This window comes from Gopherus flavomarginatus, chromosome 8, assembly GCF_025201925.1.
Source record: "Gopherus flavomarginatus isolate rGopFla2 chromosome 8, rGopFla2.mat.asm, whole genome shotgun sequence".
Lineage (NCBI taxonomy): Eukaryota > Metazoa > Chordata > Testudines > Testudinidae > Gopherus > Gopherus flavomarginatus.
This window is the reverse complement of record NC_066624.1, coordinates 111,149,456-111,172,398: the sequence shown is the minus strand read 5'-3', so window position 1 is coordinate 111,172,398 and position 22,943 is coordinate 111,149,456. Positions and strand designations below refer to the sequence as shown.

Here is a 22,943-nt window from a genome sequence, read left to right as displayed (position 1 = left end):
TTACTATTTTTAATGTGCTGTGCAGAACCCTGATTAGCAAGGGATGGGCAGTGATTTATTTAAAATAAAGAAACCATCGGTCTAGTTAAAGAAGCCACCTTAATATTGCAGGCCTATTTTTTCCATGAGGATTGGAATAGCTATTGCATTGTGTGCTTCAAACAGATCCTTCAAAGGCTGCTTTTTAAAACTGGATGCAGTTCCTGTGACTGTGCACAAACAAGATGAGTAACGGCACTAGCAAACGGTTATTTATATGCATAGATGATCACCTGCATGTGCAGCGCGCAGATTTGTAGGCACAGTTAATGAGCACACAACAGCAGCTTGCAATCCTGCCCCGAACTTGAGAGTCAAAGTTCACAGAGTTCTGGATTCTGCAACAAAATGTTGCAAGGACAAATCTCTGCTAAACCCAATGTACTGGAGGGAAATGTAATTAACTCTGTGTTGCCACACTTGTGGTTTTCCCATGAGTCTTGCAATAGTAGGTGCTTCCCTTGAAGCCCCAGCTTCAGGAATCAAGAGGCTTCATGAAAATCTCAGCTTTCTTTAAAAAAGGGCAGGAAGAAAATGTCTAGCCCTCGTGGTTACAGAAAAAAGCATGAAAACGTGAAGCACGTTTACCTGCAAGACTTGAAATCCAAGGGGAAATAAAACGAACAACCCAAAACATCTCAGGATTTATTAAACCAATCTCATAATTTAAAATGGCCTGGCTCGTGATTTTTGATCGTTTGAGTTTGGCCATACTGTTAACTTTAGTTCACCCTGCTCTCTTGCTTAGATTTTTATTTTCCTACTGCAATCAATCTTTTCCACATGCAACTGGTTCTGCTAGTGACAGCTGATTGCCACATCTTTCACGGGAAAAGTCTGTGTGTTTTTTATCCGAGTGGGTGGGGTCAAATGCATGAGACTCTTCCTTGTGCAGAAAACAATCCCAGGTGTAACTTTTGAAATGTCTTGTTTTCTTCTGCTTCAAAAAATGGGAGGAGACATTCTGAGCCCTGGTATATGGGAATTCACTGAGTGCAAGTATCCCACAATGACTGACACGTCATAAGGCATAGACTTCACTTTAATTGTAAGGGCCCTCTCTCAAGCTTAATGATACACCCTTGACTTCTCATTACAAAATAAAAATAAGATTGTTCCTTTTTTATAGCTTGACTTTCAGTTGATTTTTATTTAACTTAAGCTCTGGGTTCGATATCACTGTTCAAAAAACACCCAACTTCACAGGATTTTAATTTTTGTCCTTTAAAAAGAGAGATTTGCTTGACCTTATTCTTGTATTCTCAAGGAATTCAAAACTCAGAGACTCTTCTGAAGTCCTCCACAATTCAGTCTTAATTTGTAGTTAATTTAATTAATTTAACGCTGCGTACAAATGGAAAAACTAACTTGGTTAGACAATGTGTTTTACTGGAATATCTACTATACGGTCATTAGATAACGCAGAGAGAAAATTCGAAAGCCTCATTGCTTGTCATACATATGAAATAAAACAAAGTTTCACCCAACAGCGACTCCTGCCTCTCTTTGGGATTTGTGGTCAACTTTTGATCAAAAACCCACCACAGAACCTGAAGTGCAAGTCAACCCTCCTGTTACCGTATCCACCGTCCTTTGCATCTTTCATTTCTAGGTCACTGCTTCCAGTCCAGCTGGATCAACAGTGACAAAATGTTAGTTACCATCTGATAGGTGTTCACTGGCCCAGGAAAAATAAATTGGTGGTCTCAGGCCAATGCCTAGTGGCAAAATGTCCATATCTCACAAAGCCACTCCTATGTGGGAAATTAACTGGCAGCCTTCAAGAGCTATGAGCTAAGCCTAGCGTGACTCAGCCATGAACAACCTCAGAGGAGGCTGTTCCTTGATGCACTCTGTCAGCCAGGACAAGATCATCCACTGGCAACAGACACTGGTTTCCAATAGGGCAAGGTGGGTCAGCCCTGCTAAGCCTCTCCCAAGCAGGAGAAAGAGCGTGATACAGTAACCTGGCTTCCTTTCTTAATGTTGTTGCCCTTGGGAACAGCAAGAGAAAGCAAGAAACAGGGCTTTAAACTCTGGGGCTCTTAAGAAGGGTGGGGCCTTCTCATAATTAAGCTTTTAATAGGTCATTGTACTGCAAAAAACTCTTCCAGTCAGGCAAATTCCTAAGCTGTCATTAGAGAGAAAGGAGAGGACAGACATTAATCAAAAGCGCATGAAGTCACATGGGGGGGAGGGGGACAGGAGAAATTAGTTACTCAACAAAGAGTCCAACAAGACTTTAATACCTGTTGAATTTGTCAAGAGGATCGGGCAATCCTCCACCCTCTCTCCTCAGTGTTTGAGTGTGTTTTTATTTCTAAAAGCAGTAGCAACGAAGACAGCTTTCAATCCTCTCCCGCCCACCCCAGCAGTAAAGCAGCCAGATGCATATTACCACCCATTCCAAGGCCCATGTGAAACGAGTTGGTGGATTAATTAGCAACAGGGCAGAGCTGTAAAGATGGAAATAACTGCTCAAGTGCTTAATAGCTGTATTGGTTTTAGGCCATTCCCCAGTGGACATTACAAAGAAAAAGGAAAAAACCTCACCACTAACTAGCACTAATTTCATCGGCATTACCTGGCAGAAAGGCCAAAGCTGAGTGGGCCAGGAAAACTGGGTAGGTCTACACGACAGCCAGCCCGCACAGCTATGGTGCTGCGGCTGTGGTTCTCGTACGTACAAAGAGTATACACTATGGGCTGCAGCTGTGTCGCTGGAGTACAGATACTGTCTACGCTGACAGAAGGTTCTTCCCACTGATTGAATTAATCCACCCCTTCCAGAGGTGGAGGCTGGGTCGATTAAAGGATTCTTACATCAGCCTAGTCATGTCTACACTGGAGCTCAGGTCGACCTAGCTAAGTTGCACAGTGGGCAGTTTTTCACAGTCCTGACTGATGTCACTAGGGAGATCTAATGTTTAGATCTGAGTTACCTTTTCATCTCTCACACAGCCCCTCCCCAGGGAAGCACTGAAGTGTACTGGTGGGGCAAGCCAGCGCGACATCTCCCCATGCTGCTGTGTGGAGAAAGGAATTTGGTCTACAGGCCTGTTCACTTTTCACCAGCATGTACTTCAAATTTCCCCTGCATGGCCCCCTGCACCAGAACTGAACCCAGCATTTATCAGCTACTACCACATTTAGATACACAGATACAGGGCATATGATCTAGAAAGGACTGAAAACATGTGTTTGACTTTGAGCTCACAAGCAGCTCCCTTGATATCCATGGGACAACTCATGTGCTTTGCTGCATTCAGGGCACTAAATGCATTGCAGATCCATCGCATGAAAGCACTTTCCAGAGACAACTAAGGAGAGAGGGTCAAACGTTTTGGTGCTGAATTTTGGTCTTACAAAACCCTGTACCATATGTAATGAAAAATGTCTTTAAAAAATACATAACATATATCCATCCCCACCCCAAATGGTAAACATAACCCAAAATGCAACAGGTGCATTGTGCTGGAGAAATGCAAAGTAAAACTGACCAACACCATTTCCTTAAGATGAAAAAATAAAATTACACAGTATAAAGCGAGAAATCCAGATTTTCATATGTATTTGAACTACGACAGTCTAAGGCATGATTACTCACAGGTAAGGAGGAGATCTTTGGTTTTCTGTATGGCCTCCCTTTCATTGAAAGCACACAACAACAATTTGGTTTTTGAAAGAACACGATTACATTTGTCTTTCAAAATCAATTCAATTTCCTTAAGAAGACTAGACACTCTCTGAAGTGATATTGGCAAACAGAAACCGTTCAAGATATGCAATAATTTCCTGTCCATTATATGTCGATTTCCACAATCTCCCCGTCCCCACAAAACCTTAATTTCTTTTTATTTAGACAATGAGAATAAACTGGTCAGCGTAATTTTTTTTAACTCTCATGCAACAACAGAATGCTGGCCACTATGTTTTAGTTGCAAGCAATGTGGGAGAACCCGTTACAATTCAAAAAAAACCAACGTACGTTTTTACTGCTCTTAGATTTAAAGGTTATTTTATATGACCAAAAAAAATGAATCTTAAAATTTACCCAGTTAGTTTGAGTTTTAAAGATGGGGAGTGTACTTATAAGGTGATTTTGACAAGAGTTAAAAACCAACCACAAAAAAGGTTTAAAGTGAAAGAGATAAAACAGTGAATCTTTTAAACTTGGATGCCTAGGTTTAAAATCATTAGCCTGAAAGAATACATCTAAATATGTGAATATATGAAAGATTCATTTTCTTCCAGAAGGGTAATATAGGATTCAAAGCTTAAATTACAAATTAAAAATATAATTGGACACAAAGAAAGCAAAAGTCTCCTCTCCAAATGGTCCAATGGCCTCTCTTGCACAAAAACATTTAAATACAAATATACGATTCTTTGCAGGCACAGAACTTCCCTAGTGATCCAGTACCGCCAATCCCAAGAATTCAAAAATCATAAGTTAGACCCTCAATATTCACGAGATTAGCTAACCCTCTTTGCGGGGGGGAGGAAATCTCGCATGATCACATGATTCCAAGAGCTGGGGCTTTAAAAAAACCCCACCACCAAATCCATCAGAAAGAATGAAAATTGGCAACACTGGCAGTCAATCCCTGCCTGGAAGATGAGTGTAGGATAAGAAAGAAAGATCCATACCGAGAGTCAGAAAGGAGAGTATTGTTTGCAAATCAGCACTCATGGCATCACTGTTCATTCAACACCACGCTTAGCGCACTAAATCGGATTGTAACATCTTGACTGAGGAAGCCGAGTGGAGATTTAAACCCCTTTTTCTTCCTGTGCTAAAATTCTTATTTTCAATCTGCGGAACTGGATTGCTGTTCTGAATGTCAACCAGCGTTCAGTGCCCAGGCTCCTTATTCTCTGAACTGGAGACTTAGAGAACACATTTTGTGCACCTTGGGTGCACTTCATACCCCCTGGGTTTTCATGGAAACTCTGGGATTTTTATCCCTAATGGACATGGCCCAGATTAAGATCTTGGGAGGACGGGAGCAAAAAATTATACACTGGACATGAGTCACTCCTATCTCCTTATTGCAGTCCCATAGCTTTTTACTAGCCCATCCAGTGGCTTCTAGGCCCATGTCAAGGAGGGCATCCCTCTCTGCAGCCTTACCGTCCATGTTGCTGACTTGGCAGTGCTGGACTGTTGAAATGACACGTCGAAGCTGTGAGGTCCCGGGTAATCTGTGTTCGAGGGGATGGCAGGGGAGGGCGAGAGGGCGTCAAAAGTGGAGCTGGGCTGGGCGTAGGGCGAGGGTGCTGTGACGCTGTTCTGAGCGTGCTCCGTGTTGTAGGGGCTGGTGGAGGAGGAGCCATTTTGAATCTGCTGTTCCATGCTATTTAGGAGCCCCAGGTTTGTGTACTGCGGCTGCAGAGAGAGAATAATAACAGCGTTAGCATACACTTACAAACAGGCGACGCAGGTCAGGCTGCCTTTGCAGGCCAGAAATTGCATTAACATATGTAGCATTTCATTAGCACTTTTCATCGAAGGAGCTGAGGGCGCTTTGCAAACATCTGCTAGTTATGTCCAACACCACCCTGCAAAGCGCTAGCCCATTTTACAGAGGGGGACACTGGGGCAGCAAGAAGAGACTTGCTCCTGGTCACATGGTATATCAACAGCCAGCCTGGGAAGAGAACCTACAGCTAATAGGTTTAACAATGAGAGGGATTAACCATTGGAAAAAACAACCACAGGAAGTGGTGGAGTCTCCCTCTTTTAATGCTTCAAATCAAGACTGGATGGCTTTGTGGAGGAGATGCTTTAGTCCAACCCAAGTTACTGGGCTCAACACGGGGCAACTAGGTGAAATTTAAGGGCCTGTGTTATATAGGCAGTCAGGCTACAGGATCTAACGGTCCCTTCTGACCTCAAAAAAAAAAAATCTATGGATCTCTTAACCCCCAATAATCCTGTACTCTGATCCCTAGACCTTCCCACTCCCTAATTTAGTGGTCACCCTTATTCATTCACTCAGTGAGTAATCCCATTGAAATCAATGGAGTGTCACCAATAAAGGAGCTACTCAGTGTGAACGGGCTACAGTGTGTGGCCCTTGAGACTTTTGCATTGTGTCTCTCATTCCCACCACGGCTAGTCACAGACATCACCCACTGACCAGACAGGGAAGGGCACAAAGGAATTACTGCAGGTGTCTCGCTGAGCACTAGCCCTTGGCTTGCTGGATACAAGTTTCCTTTCAACCCAAGGAACAGCAGTGCACAGGAAGGGGCGAGCAGCTGTATTTGTATAGTGCCTGATATTTAAACAGGCAGACAACACCGGCAAGTTCCTGCCCTGAAGAGCTTCCAGTTGGAAACTAAACATGGCCTGACCAGGAAGGACAAGGACAAGTGCAGGGTCCTGCACGTAGGATGGAAGAATCCCATGCACTGCTACAGACTAGGGACCGAATGGCTAAGCAGCAGTTCTGCAGAAAAGGACCTAGGGGTTACAGTGGATGAGAAGCTGGATATCAGTCAACAGTGTGCCCTTGCTCCCAAGAAGGCTAACGGCATTTTGGGCTGTATAAGTAGGGGCACTGCCAGCAGATCAAGGGATGTGATCATTCCACTCTATTCAGCATTGGTGAGGCCTCATCTGGAGTACTGTGTCCAACTTTGGGCCCCACACTACAAGAAGGATGTGGAAAAATTGGAAAGAGTCCAGCGGAGGGCAACAAAAATGATTAGGGGGCTGGAGCACAAGACTTATGAGGAGAGGCTGAAGGAACTGGGATTGTTTAGTCTGCAGAAGAGAAGAATGAGGGGGGATTTGACAGCTGCTTTCAACTATCTGAAAGTGGGTTCCAAAGAGGATGGATCTAGACTCTTCTCAGTGGTACCTGATGACAGAACAAGGAGCAATGGTCTCAAGTTGCAGTGGGGGAGGTCTAGGTTGGATATTAGGAAAAACTTTTTCACTAGGAGAGTGGTGAAGCACTGGAATGGGTTCCCTAGGGAGGTGGTAGAATCTCCTTCCTTAGAGGTTTTTAAGGTCAGGCTTGACAAAGCCCTGGCTGGGGTGATTTAGTTGGGGTTGGTCCTGCTTTGAGCAGGGGGTGGGACTAGATGACCTCCTGAGGTCCCTTCCAACCTTGATATTCTATGATTCTCCGAAGGACAAGCAGGGAGGCTGGAGATCGGTGGTACGGGAAGAGAACAGCTACAGCAGTGAGAGGTGACAAGAAGATGCTTATCTTTAGGTTGGTGTCTAACAAAAGGTGGGAAGCCCCCCCAAGGGTCTGTATGTGGCACAATCAGAGGGACTTTTCCTGCCTCTCCAAAGCTCCCTGGGGATCACAACACTGGATGGGGAGACAACAGGGAAAGTCCAGGCGGTTCTACAATCAGTCAGTAGGTGGCAGTGGAGGAGACGGGGGCAGAAGCGAATGTTTCCCTCACGCGCTCACATGTCTTGTTTTCCTGAAATGCAGTCATCTCTTCCCCCCCGCACTCCCCGGGGCAAAGGCAGCAAGAGGCAGAGTCTCTTTCCAAACCTACCTCTCCCTCCTTGTATTTAGGCTAAACGCTCCCCACCCTCTCCCTCGTAGAGGTAGCTACGGCCTGACCAAACAGCAGTTGCACGACAACCATAAATTATGCACCAAGTGGCGAAGCCCCTTAAGTCACAGCACTGATTTTAGATAGCGAGGCACATAAATAAAAGCTTCATTGATGAGGAGTATCCACACAGCACTCCCATCCCAGTATGCGGCGGGCTGCAAGGCGACCTGGGATGGATTCACTGAGGGAAGTCTATACTCCACTGGTTCTAAGCTCTTTGTCAGGGTTTGCAGGGCGTCGTCCCTGGACGTTACAACCATACAGAAAAACATATCACAACTCATTTGCTAGGCGGAAGCATCCAACATTTGCAAGGCTTTGGTTCTGTTTCAAGTGTATTCTGCTAGACAGAATCCCCAGCCTCTTGGGTACTCAGCCATCCCCCAAGAGCAGAATATGGTAATGAAAACAAAAAGGCACCAAGTGGTACTCAGCAGATTCATCTGCAAGGTGGCTTGACTCTACCAATATGTTACAGCAGGTTTTCGTTACACTCCCAAGTTGGGCCAACGGTCTTGATTACTTTGAGGGCCCTTATGTAAGGCCGACGTATTCTTCCAGGCTCTCAAGGGTGATCAGCAGGTTGAGGGATGGAGGAGAAGGGGTTGGTAAAGCATGGTCTGGAGAACTGAACACACAAGGTTGGGAGCCAGCATGGTCTAGCATCCTTCCTAGACGTTCAGCGCTGCCTAGCATAACGGGGCCTCCCTTGTGGTTGGGCCTCCAGGGACTACTCTACTACAAACAATAATTATGTTCTAAGTAGTAATCCTGGGTGAACCAAGGACCTCCTGTATAGCCTTGGGCTAGCCATGTATCCTCACTGCCTCAGTTTTCCCATCTGTAAAATGGGAATAAAATGTACATTGCCTACCTTACAGGGTGATTGTGAGATTCAGTCTATGTCAATGTTTGTGCTGAATTCTGAATACATGCAGCACTATGTCAGTGTCAAGTACTGCACTGGTAGTAAGTAGATAGCAATCCAGGCCAGAATTTTTCCAGGCACCTAACAGTTCTTCAATTTCCATGGGAGCTGTACTCCTACCTACTTTAGACTCTTTTGAAAACCCAGCTCCATTTAATCTAACTTTGATATGTGTTTTTCAAAGAAACTGTAAAGGCCCCTAGAGCTCAAAAAAGTAGACTCCTTCCCTTCACGTCTCCTGGAGATTAGCATCTGAGGCACTTCCTAATGAGCAGAAGAGACAGAAGGAACGTTCTTATGAAAAGCGACTGTTGGAGCAGCTCGTCAAATGGAAACAGGGGGTGAGGGGGGGAGAAACTAGTCTTTTAGTCAAACTATTCATAATAATTCCAGGTTGCCTAGCAGGTAATAAGGAAGAGAAGCACCCAAAACAGAGGGAACAACTATACTGGATGGAGTGCAGATGCTGAAGATGCTGGCAAGATGTCAATTAAAGAGCTAAATATCCCATTAAAGTTTAAGAACTCCTTAAGGGAATCGACGGATCCTCATCATTCCATTCAATCCAGGGGCCATCTGTCTAAATGTTAACAGTGGACTATCCATTCCATTACATTTATATATTCACATTCCATAGCTGAATGCCACGTCCCCATCTGCTCTTTAAATAACTATTAATCTCCTTACACTTATCCTAGCGCTGACACGAGCAGCTGTTTGACTCCCCTTCTTTCCCTCTGACTCCTACAAATCCTCCAGCCCTTCCTGCTCACCCCTGGACAGGTGCGGCACAGTCCAGGTGACATGGAAAGAAAAGGCACTGGCATACACCCGACTGCACTAAACCTCTGGTATCTCAGTTGGAGGCCATGCCCCAGGCAAAAGGCTTGAAAAGTTGTTTGCATTCAGGGGTCAGTATCTGAGACACTCACGAGCCCTTTGGTAAGAATCAGATAAGTCTTTCAGAGGCACACGCCTTCTGACAACAGAACAATCAGAGGGGCAACCAGCCGGGAGAAGGAGTACACTGGAATTCAACTGAGCATTAGCTCAGACAGTAATAAAACGCCTCCTTCGCCAGGAAGGAGTTACAGACATTGTGCGCTCAAGAGAACAAAGAAAAAGAGATAATTTGTGCATGCTTGAAAGCCAGCCCTTAATAGAGAAACGATGCAAAGTATATTTTTAAGAGTCAAGGATGTTTTTTTAAGATTTTCTATTAGAATTTAGATACAAATCTTTAAGGCCCTGACCCAGCGAAGAAGTTGAAATCATGCACAAGTTGAAATAAACGAGACGACTCAATGTGTGAAAAGCAAAGCACATGCTCAAAGCTCTCCAGGATCGGGGCCCAGTGCTGCCATTGGTCCATATGCCAATTTCTCGCTAACGGGAGTAAGAATGTTGCTCATGTAGAAAGAGGAAAGAAAGTGACAAAACGTTCAAAGAATAACTTGTCAAGTTTGAGGCATCACATTTTTAGCATCTGTGTTTTCAAAAAGGGTCAGTTCAAATTGTTTGTAGGTCCCTCCCCTCTTTTTAAATTCCTGACTTATATGAACACTTCAGAGCAGATTTTCTGAACTAAAAAGATTTTTAGAAATGTAATTCAGATTTCACCACCTATTCTATTTATTTTTGCACTTCATTTAGGCACAGTGTATTTAGATTGGTCACTTTCATTTTGTTTATATTCAATTTCATTTCAAGGTTCTCCTGCACTTAGACAATGTTATGGTGTTTGGGCTAGCAACACTGCTAGATAAGTTTTAAATTAAGGTATAACTGAATTTAAAAAACAGTTTTAAAAAATGTTTCATTATTAAATCACGACAATCTTTCGCATCTTCAAACACAGAAACACCCAACTTCCGGTTAGAGATTCTGGGCAGTATGATCCAAAAGGTATTTCCTTTACTAAGTAGTACTATAATAAGTACCACACTAGGGGGCATTCAAAACCCTAGGTGCACTGATTAGGGTCAGATTTCAGAGTAGGGGCCGTGTTAGTCTGTATTCACAAAAAGAACAGGAGTACTTGTGGCACCTTAGAGACTAACACATTTATTTGAGCATAAGCTTTCGTGGGCTACAGCCCACTTCATTACACAAATTGAATCTACTTCCCCACGTTAAGTATCCTCACATCATCTTGTCAACTCTCTGAAATGGGCCATCTTGATTATCACTACAAAAGGTTTTTTGTCTCCTGCTGATAATAGTTCATCTTAATTAATTAGCCTCTTAGAGTTGGTTGGGTAACTCCCACCTTTTCATGCTCTCTGTATGTATATATATCTCCTCAATATATGTTCCATTCTATGCATCCAAAGAAGTGGGCTGTAGCCCACGAAAGCTCATGCTGAAATAAATTTGTTAGTCTCTAAGATGCCACAAGTACTCCTGTTCTTTTTGCGAATACAGACTAACAGGGCCACTACTTTGAAACCTGACCCTAATCAGTGCACTTAGTGTTTTGAATGTGTACTTCTGATTAGAGTCACTTAATTTCTGTGCAAGAATAATGCTTCCTTCCTCCCACCATCCCAGTAAAAATGAGGCAGAATTCCAACATGTCAGGGGAGAGTAAAGATGCTCATTCTAACATGGTAACATTTCACTAAATGAAAGCCCACTGCTGAAATATTATTGCATTGTGTCTGATATTTACATCGCAAAGACTTTTTGTAAACCTCTTAAAAACTTCTAAAATAAGTAGTGTAAAAAAAAAAAGTGAGGCAGTCTTTGAGGTGCCTTAAGTAACAATCAGCACATTTTTAGAATGAAGACAGCTTTTAGATTCAATGTGCAAACACTTCTAATAGTCAAAGATCTGCCGGCTTGAACAGAGCTCAGATATAGAGGCTTGTGTGAAATCGCACAAGAGAACAAAACTTTTCAGGAGAATGTCCATGATAAAAAGTGTCTGCAGCCCAGCTCCAGCTCTACCCTAGTTATTGCTTCTTTTCCCACTGGAAATTGTGAATGCTTTGATAAATGGATGGAAGAGTTGACCATTTTCACCTTGGTCTTTGTCAGCACCTGTATCACCTCTGCCAAAAAGCTACTCTGTAACTTTAGAACACTGCCAGTTTTTAGGGAAGTACATTGGATCTCTTTACATCTGACAGCAACAGCACACGATAGGGGATAGGGTGGGCGGCAGTACGGTGGAAATAATTTCTGCCCCATATTGCTTTACCATTAGAATTTTAAGCAGAGCTACTCCCCAAGTACAGTGGAATCCAAAGGACCCGCCCTGGAAATGCAGACCTGGAAGAGCTCCTTGCCACGGAGACATCATGCCTCTCACCGATAGATCAAGAAACTCTATGTGGTTCACACACTCCCTGGCCACCAGGCAAACCTTCAAAAAGGTGTCATCCTTGGTGCCCAATCTAATTGCAAACATGGGCCAGACTGAGAACATGACAGAAAACTCCAGAGACCAGGCAGAATAGTAACCTCTATCCACACCACTGGCCATAAGACAACCTAGCTTCTTAGAAGTTTCGTCTCAGTATAGATCAGTACTCAGATCAGTATTTTACTCAAACCACCACAACTAGTATTACTGGCCAAGAGACTCCAGGCAACACTGAATCCAGAGCCACAGTGAACATAAAGCACTAGGACTAGTAATTCCAGGACTAATGGCAAGCAAACTGGCCCTGGTGTTCTCACTCTGAAGAAGGAATGTATTGTGGAATTTCAAATTCCTCTTCAACAACAGACCTTTATTCGGTTGCTATTTAAATGGTTTCTAAGGCTAGTTATAACTATCCAGATGCCAGGTTTCCCAGATGTGACAGCTTCAAGCAAGATTTAAATTCACACATTCCTGAAGCATCCTATGATTGGGACTCGTTTTTTGGGGACTGGGGAGAGAACGGGGTTTAAAGTACTCTGGTTTACAGAAGATGCTCTACTATCAACATTAATGGAGCTCCTGATGAATGAGAGTCAGGCAGCGTTACCAGTTGGTCAGAGGACAAAACTAAACACAATATTATAAATAGCACATTTTTTAGTACTTGTGCAGGTACTAAAAAATGCATCAGGACACAGAAGACCCCACCCACAGCCCTATACTGAACCCATGTTTCAAACTGACATTGACAGTGTAAAGGGGATGACAAGACGGAATAACCTTACACCACTTGGTTTGTGTCACTGGCCTCTGTTTCCACCAATATCTAGCTGGATAGAAGGGTTTCAATTTGAGTCAGACTAAGACTTTGAAAATAGTACAGAACTACTGTGAAAGTGTGTGATGCTCCTTCTGTGTAACATACATCACTTCCATCACCTCTAGCTAGAAGGAGGAGGGCCTAGTGGTTAGGAGTCTAGAGACCTGGATTCAGGTTTGTGCTCCACCACAGACTTCTTGTGTGACACTGGGCAAGTCACTTAGCCTCTCTGTGCCTCAGTTCCCCACGTGTAAAATGGGCAGAGTGATCCTTCTCTTTCTATTTAGATGATAATCTCTTGGGAGTAGGGATGGTCTCTTACTCGCATGTACAGCACCTCGCATTATGGGGCTCCAATCTCAGTAATACAAATAACTTATGTTTAAAAGAAAAAGTTCATAAAGGGGAAAAAATCTTTTAGCCTTAAGCTGTGGCCATGCCATTGTGATGGGATCCCCGAGGTACAACCTGGAACTGAGTACCACTGTGCCCCCTTAATTTTCCAGCCTGGGCTGTCTCTCACAATGCTTTGCTAATGACAAGCAGCAAACCCCTCCAGGTGCTGCGATCACTCAGCACAACAGCATGGGGAGCCCCACATCCTGCTAGATTTCATGAATGCTCCCTGAACCACTCACAAATCACACAAAGGCACCAGCCAATTCCCCCCAGCTTCCCAGCCTTGCACCCCAAAGTTGTAACGTCTTGCCCTGGTCGGAAGCCTGATCAAGGTAAGTTTATTACCAAGTCCGCCCCTCCCTCCATGTGCAGAGGGGACACACATCAGCCTTTGTAACCTGAGCAAATTTCCCAAGCCCTTCAATCAAAAAACAGTTTTAGGTAAACTATAAAACAGGTTTATTAACTATTCAGAGAGAGATTTTAAGTGATGGCAAGTGGTAGGCACAAAAGGTCAGAAACAGCTGCTACTAAAGAAAAGGTAAGTGCACTGTCTAAATCTTAAACCTTATTATACTAGGCAGTATCTAGATCAAGCAATTTTCTCACCCTACTGGATGTTACAGTTCTTAATACACAGGCTTCTCCCTTAAGCCCAGACCAGTCTCCTCAGTTAAAGTCCTTTCTTCTTGGCGTTCTTGTTGCTTTCAGTGTAGGTGGGGGAAGAGAAAGGCCGAGGCACGATGCCACTGTCCCTTATTTTATAACCTCAGTCCATGTGCCTGGACAACACTTGCCCAGACATGTCCTGGTGGGCTTTACTGAGTCACAGGGTTGAGCAACCCACCCCCCCACCCGGTGCGATCTTGTGCAACTGAATCATAGAGTTAAGCAGTCCCCATTGTGAGGTGCTTTCCCAACTGTCATTGAGTTGTAAACCCTTTGATTACAATTCCCCTATTGATTAAGGGCCATTTAACACCCTCCTATAAGTGGTTTATCACCTAGCAGTAGAGAATCTCAAACTTATCACATATTTCAGTAACAACCACAGACCAAAATCTCATAACTTCATGCACACTAACGCATACATATTTGGACAGGACAATGAGTTTCAGCACATCACGACCTTTCACGGCACACTTTGTATGAAATATCACAACCATTTCTGAACGATGAATATGGGTGTTACAGGATGCTATTTTGAGGTACAGTGTGTCTTAGCCATATAAACATCATCTTGCAAAATACTGCAACATTATCTGGATTGCGCATGCTCATTTATTAGTACATATATGTGGTAGGGGGTCCCTAGACTTCTCATGAGCTTATCCTGGCAAACAAAATTTTGCCTAACTAAAATAAAGAGCTCTTCCTTTAGTTCAGCTACAAAATCTGCCAAAATGTAATTGGGAAGGATACATAAAAACATTGTTATCTGCCTGCTTATCATCTAAGGAAAGTATATTTTGCTACTGTTGTTCAGAATTCTGGCACACTTCTCCACGGCTACACCTCAAGTCTTTGGTGTTGGTTTTAGAGATAGTGGACCAGATTCACTGAGTGAGTAGGCACACATTTGTATTTTAAATTTGTTATGAGTAAACAGCACTCCTGTTACATTGCTATATTTACAGAAGAGAATACTCTTTATGTAAATTTACCATACAGTATTCATGAAAGGCTTTTGAAAAATATACAAGTTTGATCATTTCTCTAGAACTATCTGTTCCACTTTGAAAGCTGGGGGGGAGGGCAGATAGCATTTGGTTTGCATTTTAAAATTCCCACACAGCCTTTTGATTAATCCAAGCCAAACAAATTGAAGGGCCTGATCCCTCAAGTACTTATGCATGGTTCTAACTTTATGCACATGAGCAGTTTGACAGGGCTACTCACGTGAGTAAACATATGCAAACATCTACATAACTGGGGTCTAAGAGAAAGCACCGCATGGTATGATTTTCCAAGGGGATCTAAGTCGACACCTGACACTGAAGATCATAGTTCTTTGGGACTTTAGTTCATTTTCCTTTTTAGCTCAAGTTAAGTTTTGCACCATGGTTAACACTTATCCAGTTGAACTCTGCAAACATTTTTCAGCCAGCCAGACAGCAGTGTGGTGCCATATAACCCAGCACAGCCCAAGGGAGAAACGCTTTTCATTTTTGGTCTTCTACCACCTGCCTCAGGTTCACATAACAGAGCTAGTCTAAAACCAGGATTATCAAACCTGACAGTGTGGCCCATGTTAGGGTATAGATTACATTATCTCCAGAATTAGACAGATCATTTATATCGTTATACAGCTCATATTTTTAATCATCAAATATTTTCAGTAATCACCACAGAAAAACAGTAAGACATTAGTGGAAGCCTTTACAAGAATAAAACATTAGACTCTGATAATGAAAGAGTGCTCCACAAAATACATTATTTAAGTGGGTTCTTGGTCCTTGAAAAGGGGCTTCCTTGGGCAGAAAGAGTTAAGCATTTGGCTTCTGAAAAATCATCTAGAAAGGTGGTTTCATCGGGGCACCTCTTGTCCCCCCAAAACGCAGAGTCACTTCTGAAAACGTAGGCCATTTATTTTTAAAAGCATTGCATCTTGTCTGCTGCACCCCTTCACGCTAAGCCACACACAGATCAAAACAACAATCTATTTACATTTTAGAAATAAATAGCAGAAAACCAAAGTGAACCAAATTTATAAGTCACTTTGCTACTCCTACACACTTCACACAAGTACTCAGGATACTAAATCTTTCAAAGCATCAGGTTCCACAGTTTTAAAGCAGACCAACTAATATCCCTCAACACCAGCAGACTTCAGACAAGGTAATGAAACTGAAATGCACGCCAGACGCTTCTAAAGCTCTCACATTACCGGCTGGACAACAGAATGTCAGTAAATAGATATTCAAAGAGACAAGAAGTAGGGACAGTTTTTCACTTTAAAAAGCAAACAAAAACAAAAACCAAAAAATATCCCACAAACAGATCTAGCCATAACCGAATGCTAAGATCTCAAAACAAGGGTACAATAAAGACAAGCTGCTGGATTTCAATGATCATGCTTTGGGGGCTGGTTTGCAGGCCGAATGCCAGCCAAGGGAACCACAACATAAATCATGGTTTGATATCAGAAAAACTCAGCCTAAGATTTCTAGTGCCAAAAAGTTTGGACAGGAGGAAAAAAATAAATAAAAATAAACTCTTTTCAATGGAAAAACATATTTGAATAGAAGAGGAATTGACTGAACATCAGCCAAGATATTTTCAAAACTGAGTGAGAAGGGAGGGCACATAACCAGGCGTCAAGAGTGTATTTCCTGAGCACAGAGAACAAGGCTGTAAAAGGCGAAACGCTAGTCCATACTAATGGAGTTCATCCCACTTGCTTAACTTATCTCACAGGGATAAAAACGAGTTGTAATTGGCCACATTTTAAAATTATTCCCCCACAGTCACAGTAGCAGTGTGCTACCCAGTCTTCCCAAAACGTTGGGTTTTGAAGAACAAGATGGATGATGGAATATCTTTCATGGGACCAACTTCTGTTGGTGAGAAAACGAGCAGGGTTCTGAGGACACATTTGCTGTGGCCAGCTGAAGTTAGGGGCCTACAAGCATTGTTTCTCTTGGTCAGGCTCACCGAAGCATCTTCCAAGGTTACATGGATGTCAGCAGGCCAAATCTGGACTTAAATTTAAATTTGATAAAACCAGCCTTTTAGAAAACTGAACAGCAGAAATTCCCCAGGATTTTCATTTATTGTTTTAAAAATTCCAGTGGGCACTAAACTAAAAATTCCTGTTTAATATTTGCAACCCAATCAGTGCAATGAGGTACGTGAACTCAGGACTGCTTTAAAAAAGCCAGAAATGTGAATTGCTGTTGCCTAAAGCCACTTGAGAAGCCTAAAAACATAGATACCCAGATTAAAAGTTTTTGGCCACACACACACTTTTATCGCCCAAAATTAAAACCTAGGCATAATTTCTGGTGTTATTTGTAAAACAGAGAAGACTATTTATCATTCAAATACACGGCACAAATTTTCATAGTTGTATGAATGCAATTGCAGTAAACACTTGCCCAAGGGACCTGCAAGGTACCAAGTGGTCATTTGCACCGGAAATTACCATAACTGCGTGCAATTAGAGTACCTGTGCACACAAACCATTTTTGTATAGTTTTGCATAAGCAACTGTATATGCATTATTCAGGAAATTTCAATCTGTACCATGGTCACATTTACATCAGAATCAAACAGAGCAAACTATTAGGATGACCTCAATGGGCTAGTTTCGTGTGTTTGTGTGTGTGTGTGTGTTTAAGTGGCTTCCTTCATGTGAACTAGTGTTTGTGGGGCTGGGTTAGACCTTGTCACTCTAGTGGAAGTGAGTAATGTTTTAGAAATCACACCTAACCAGTATATTTCCTCAATAGGAGACTTCTTACAAAATTCTTTCACATTCATCTGAGCAACTGCCGATTAACCGTCAGACCCCTTGACCACCCTAAGGTGGACACCCAAAATCAGTGATCACTGTAGAGAATCTCATCCCTCGTTTTTTCACCACCATACAACATCTTGCCGTTCTGCACTTCATGCAGTGTGTGAAAATAGTTTGGTCGGTTTCACCAGCCATCATACGAATAAAAGTAGACTATTGAGGAAATATACTAATAATAATATAATAATCTCCAAGTATTATATTATTAGTAGTATATTTCCTCAATAGGAGACTTCTTACAAAATTCTTTCACATTCATCTGCTACCAAAGAAAACCACTCAGTCTACTTACTTTTATTCGTATGATGGCTGGTGAAACTGACCAAACTATTTTCACACACTGCATGAAGTGCAGAACAGCAAGATGTTGTATGGTGGTGAAAAAACGAGGGATGAGATTCTCTACAGTGATCACTGATTTTGGGTGTCCACCTTAGGGTGGTCAAGGGGTCTGACGGTTAATCAGCAATTGCTCAGTATTTTATGAAAAATCAGGCCCTTAAAACAGCCTCTCAAGGTGGAGACCCAAAAATCACTACTCAGTTTTCAAAATCTTAATGACAGCCATTGGTAAGCTGACAACATGGCAAAGAGGTCAGTTCACTTTTTAAATACAACTGACTTGAACTTGTTAACTGGAGCATAGCATACGATAATTTACAGTGCTACGTATTGTATGCAGTGATACACCGCAAGCAAAACTCTCTCTAGCTATTATATTCAGCTCACACGTGCCCCAGAAGCATTAAATGCTGATGTTATCAATTTACAGCAATTTCCCCCCTGCAGCCATCACATACCCATACACTGGGCAGGGGTCTGAGCAGTCCAGTCTGCAGCACGTCACCCCACCCACTCTGCTCAGAGGTACCCTCTGAATTTTTTGCAATGCTTCCTACATGTGGATTAAAACTAAGAGAGGCTTGTACCCACCATGATACAATCCATCCCTTTCCTCCCCACACAGCACTCCATCATGAACTACTTCACATCCCCTCCTAAACTTTCCCCCTTGGAAAGACACTTGACCTCCATCTCTCCCCACCCCAAGCCAATATAAGGCCTGAGGAAGCTAGAAACCTCTCCAGTTTCAGCAGACTCCCAAAGTTCCTGAGGGCCGGGCGGAGTTTAATCAAGAGACAAACTTCAGAACTGGACCCTACACCTGTAATAGCCTCCGCCGAGACCCTAGGGCTGAGCACACTCCAGCCTTGCCGCCTGGGCACATTTCCAAGTGAAATGGAAGTGACATTTGAGCAGAAGCTCAGAAATGTGCCAAACACACCACACTTCAGCCTGCCAATCCTAGCGCTCTCATCTGTGCATTAGCATCACCTCTGTCCTCCCTACACCACTGCTACCCTGGCAAAGCCACAGTGGTGGGAGATTCAGAACTATGCCACTGTTGGGAAAGCCCAAAAGTGTTTGCAGGGGTTGACTGCAGTAACAGCAGTTCTGGGGAGCACTCTCCACACACACACACACACACACACACTCACAAAATGGGGAACACATAAGATAGCAGTGATCACTAGTTTAGAGACAAAAAAACAAAAATCCAGCACATGTTGATTAGGACAGAAAAGTAGCTGAAGTGAAAAAGCAGCTGGCCTTAGACTCCAAGATCTCATTACAGAAGCCTGAAGTTTACCTTGCCAGCAGCAAAAAACAGAAGTTTTCCTGCGACTCCTAGCCTAAACAACAGCTCTCTGTTTCATCATCACTGCTTCACAGCAGTGGTTCTTAAACTTTTGTACTGGTGATCCCTTTCACATGGCAAGTCTATGAGTCCGACCTCCCATATAAATTAAAAACACTATTTAACTCCATTATAAATGCTGGAGGCAAAGCAGGGTTTGGGGTGGAGGCTGACAGCTCGCAACCCCCATGTAATAACCTAATGACCCCCTGAGGCATCCCGACCCCCAGTTTGAGAACCCCTGCTTCACAGCAATAGCCCTTAAGTTGACTTAAATCACATCACCTCTGTATTTGCAGCAACTTGTGTGAAAAGCAAATATGGAGGCAAAATTGGAAAGTGTGACTATTTTTTTTTCAAAAGAAACGTACTCCCCTTTATGGCCTGATGTAGAAACTGGCATATCCTTTCTAGATGACATTGTGATTTAGCTGAAAGGGACAAAGAGGAAAGTCAGGTTCACCACAGTTCACTCTACATACTTTAGCTGTATTTGACTGTTTATTAGAATCTCACCATGCGGTTTGTCCTATTGTAAACAGCGACATAATCCCTCCCAGAGCTGCAATATCTCACGGCAGCTCAATAAAGAAAAGGATGATGGGAAGCCATGCCTGGGAGAGCAATGACTGGAAGGTTTCTCAGAAACCCTTTAATAATATAACTAAAGAAACCAAACAGAAACAGGAAATGTTTTCAAAAGCAGCAGGTTTATTCATCCAGAGAGACCCACCCACATGTCTAAACATGGCTGAGCTTGTGTCACTCGGAAGAGAGCAACCTCGGTGAACAACCACCAGAGGAAAATACGCAGAACCCAGAGCTAAGATGGGAACACAATAATGGTGGCGTATGCAAAATACATACATCTGGTTTTGGACAGTTTATATTTCGGAGAATACTTGAACTGCCACATTCACACCGAATAGTGATTTTTCCCATTTAGATTCTGATTAACAAAAGCGACAAATTGCTTACTCCAGGGCGAGCTGGGTAAAGAAAGAGCTTCTCTCTTTGCTTTTACCCTCGGAAGATGAACTTGAGCATTATCAGCAGCTACTCTCTTGTAGGATGATTCACACAATCCCTGTTGACAAGTTGTCCCACATCTCATTGCAGGGTCTGCACATTCCAACCAAGGTGCTGAGGGTGGGTGCCAGAGGAATAGTGGGCTTAATGGCCTCTATTGGCAACTGCAGACAAATCCATCAGCAGGAGAGCTTCCTTCTGAAGCATTTCCAGAATTTTAGTGGGAATGTTTTGTAAATAAAAAGGTAAGATTTGCCCTTGAGCAACACAACACCGCTCCACTTAATCCAACACAGTAATGAAATATAATTGCATCTTTAGTATAATTGAAGTAATACAGACATGACAAGCCAGAGTACATGGCTTACATAAGATATTTATTCAATCTACATCCACCACTTTCCTCTTGCAGGTCAATTTCCTCCAGATACCCTAGCATTGCTGGTTTTCCCCTATACAATATAATAGTAATCAGAGCCAAAACCCCAAGTAAACACAATCTGAGAGCTGCCGCAAAACAGGCATGTGTGAAAACAGACATGCAATAGACAATACTTGCTTCTTTTGTTTCTCTATACTGGGGCGGGGGAGGGGGGGAAAGCAATTTCGCTTGGCTTAAGACCGTTACTTTATTAGCCTTAAAACAGAAGACCAAAGTAAAATTTAAAAAAACGAAAAACTCTCCTAAGGAAGTTCCATGACAACGTATCTGGGCTTGTCTCCATGGAATCTGAGATCACAGGGGATGGCGAAAGGATGTGGAGGATGGAAACCGTCCAATCCAACTGGATGAAAATAATCACTGGCTCTAGAATAGAGGCAGCTGAAATGGCAAGGTTTTTTTCCATGAAGAATCCTTGCCAGTTTTTGGTCAAAATTTCTAAACTTTAGATGATTTCAACCCGCCCCAAGCTGGAGTGACTTTGCATAACTTCTTACTCACCTTCTTGCCAACAAAAGACTGAAGTCAATTGGGAGTTTGTTCCATTCACCAAAATGCCAAGTTTCTACAGTGGGAACAGCCCCTTTTCCCATTTCTGGAGGAGCCGTTTGCAATATGGCATTTCAACATTCATTGCTTCTCGAAGCAAGCTGCCACTTCGCCAGCAATTCAAAAGATCTTCCAGTTCCCTGACACACTTTTGGGCTCCCTCCGACCATTTTCCTCACTGTTACTAGAATGGTGCTAACAGAATTTTAAAGAAAAGCAAAGATTTTATTCGGATCTTCCACGCATTGGCATGTGTCACCATCTAACATTCCAGAGTCAGCAGCTCTGCACACAAACGATTTTTTGAAAGCTATGTGGTGTTACTATGTGGGAACGGGCGACAGGGGATGGATAACTTGGTGACTGCCTGCTCTGTTTATTCCCTTTGGAGCACCTGGCATTGGCCACTGTCGGCAGACAGGACACTGGGCTAGACGGACCATTGGTCTGACCCACTATGGCCGTTCTTATGTTCACTTGTTTGTGCAAACTCACAAGTTAGTGTTAATATTTAAAAAGCCCAGATGGACAAAACACTGCTCTGTTTCATTTGCACATATTCAAGTGAAAATGTTCAAGTTCATTCTTTCTCCCTGCATTTCTGTGACACATACTTGTTAGCGTATTGCTGTGAAAGACGGCATTTTACACTGCAGACATCTCCACTTGTGACAGAGCACTGGGCCATCTATGACCATGCACTTGAGCTAACTCAGCAACCTCATCCCTTACTTAGAAGATGGGGTACAGTAGGGCATAGGGGGCCACTATTTTTATCTGTATCCTGGTGACACACACAACCTCTGTCATGGACCAAGGTCCCTTGAGTACGGCAGCAACAAAACCCCAAAAAAACTAGCAGACACTGTAAAAGGGTGGCTGGACTTTTAAGATGGATCCAGATCCAGCTCTCACCTGTGCTTGGTTTCCTCCCAGATCATGTGACTAGGCCCCAAGGTCTGTTGGGAAGGGAAGCAGGATATAAATGGCAGGTCCTGTTCCCCCAGACCAATGTAGGGAGGGACAGGGAAAGAGCAGGGGGTGCTTGATCTCCCTCCAGGGAGACCTAGAGGGGGAACAGGGCTAGCTGTTAGGCTTACCCACCCCTCGTGCCTGGGGAGACCTCTGTTCCTCTGCACCAAGGGACAAGCCTCTGTAACTCTGAACCCCTGCTAGCATAGGAAAGGGATGTCCAGCCGTCATAAGGGTTGTGGGGGCCTAACACATGGTGTGGAGCAGATGGACGGATCAAGCTGGAGGAGGCATAGTCACAAGAGGTTTCCTGTGTACATATCGAGAGCTGCTGTGCAGCCATGAACCCCGGGAGGGGGTCGTTAGTCCCAGCAATGCAATTACACCAGGCTGAGTGGATAAATGGAGGCACGGCTAATCCCAGACACCAGATGTGTCACCACCCCACACAATCTGCCCTTGCTGGTGAGCTGCTGATAGCCTGGCATATTAGGGCAATGCCTAGTGATACCTTAGTAAACGCCACTTACGGGCTGACTGTCCCAGTAAATGTAATCCACCCAGGACATTTTAGGAAAACATTTTTT

General features: G+C 43.3%; 1 protein-coding gene across 2 annotated transcripts in view; it reads right to left on the bottom strand.

Moving 5' to 3' along the window:
* The window catches only part of TP63 (tumor protein p63), a 139,239-nt gene that overhangs the window by 63,272 nt on the left and 53,024 nt on the right, over positions 1-22,943 (bottom strand). For both annotated transcript variants that reach the window (XM_050964795.1, XM_050964797.1), the window contains one exon: positions 5,174-5,428. In XM_050964795.1, the coding sequence (XP_050820752.1) occupies positions 5,174-5,428 (255 nt within the window). The remainder of the gene's footprint in view (positions 1-5,173; positions 5,429-22,943) is intronic.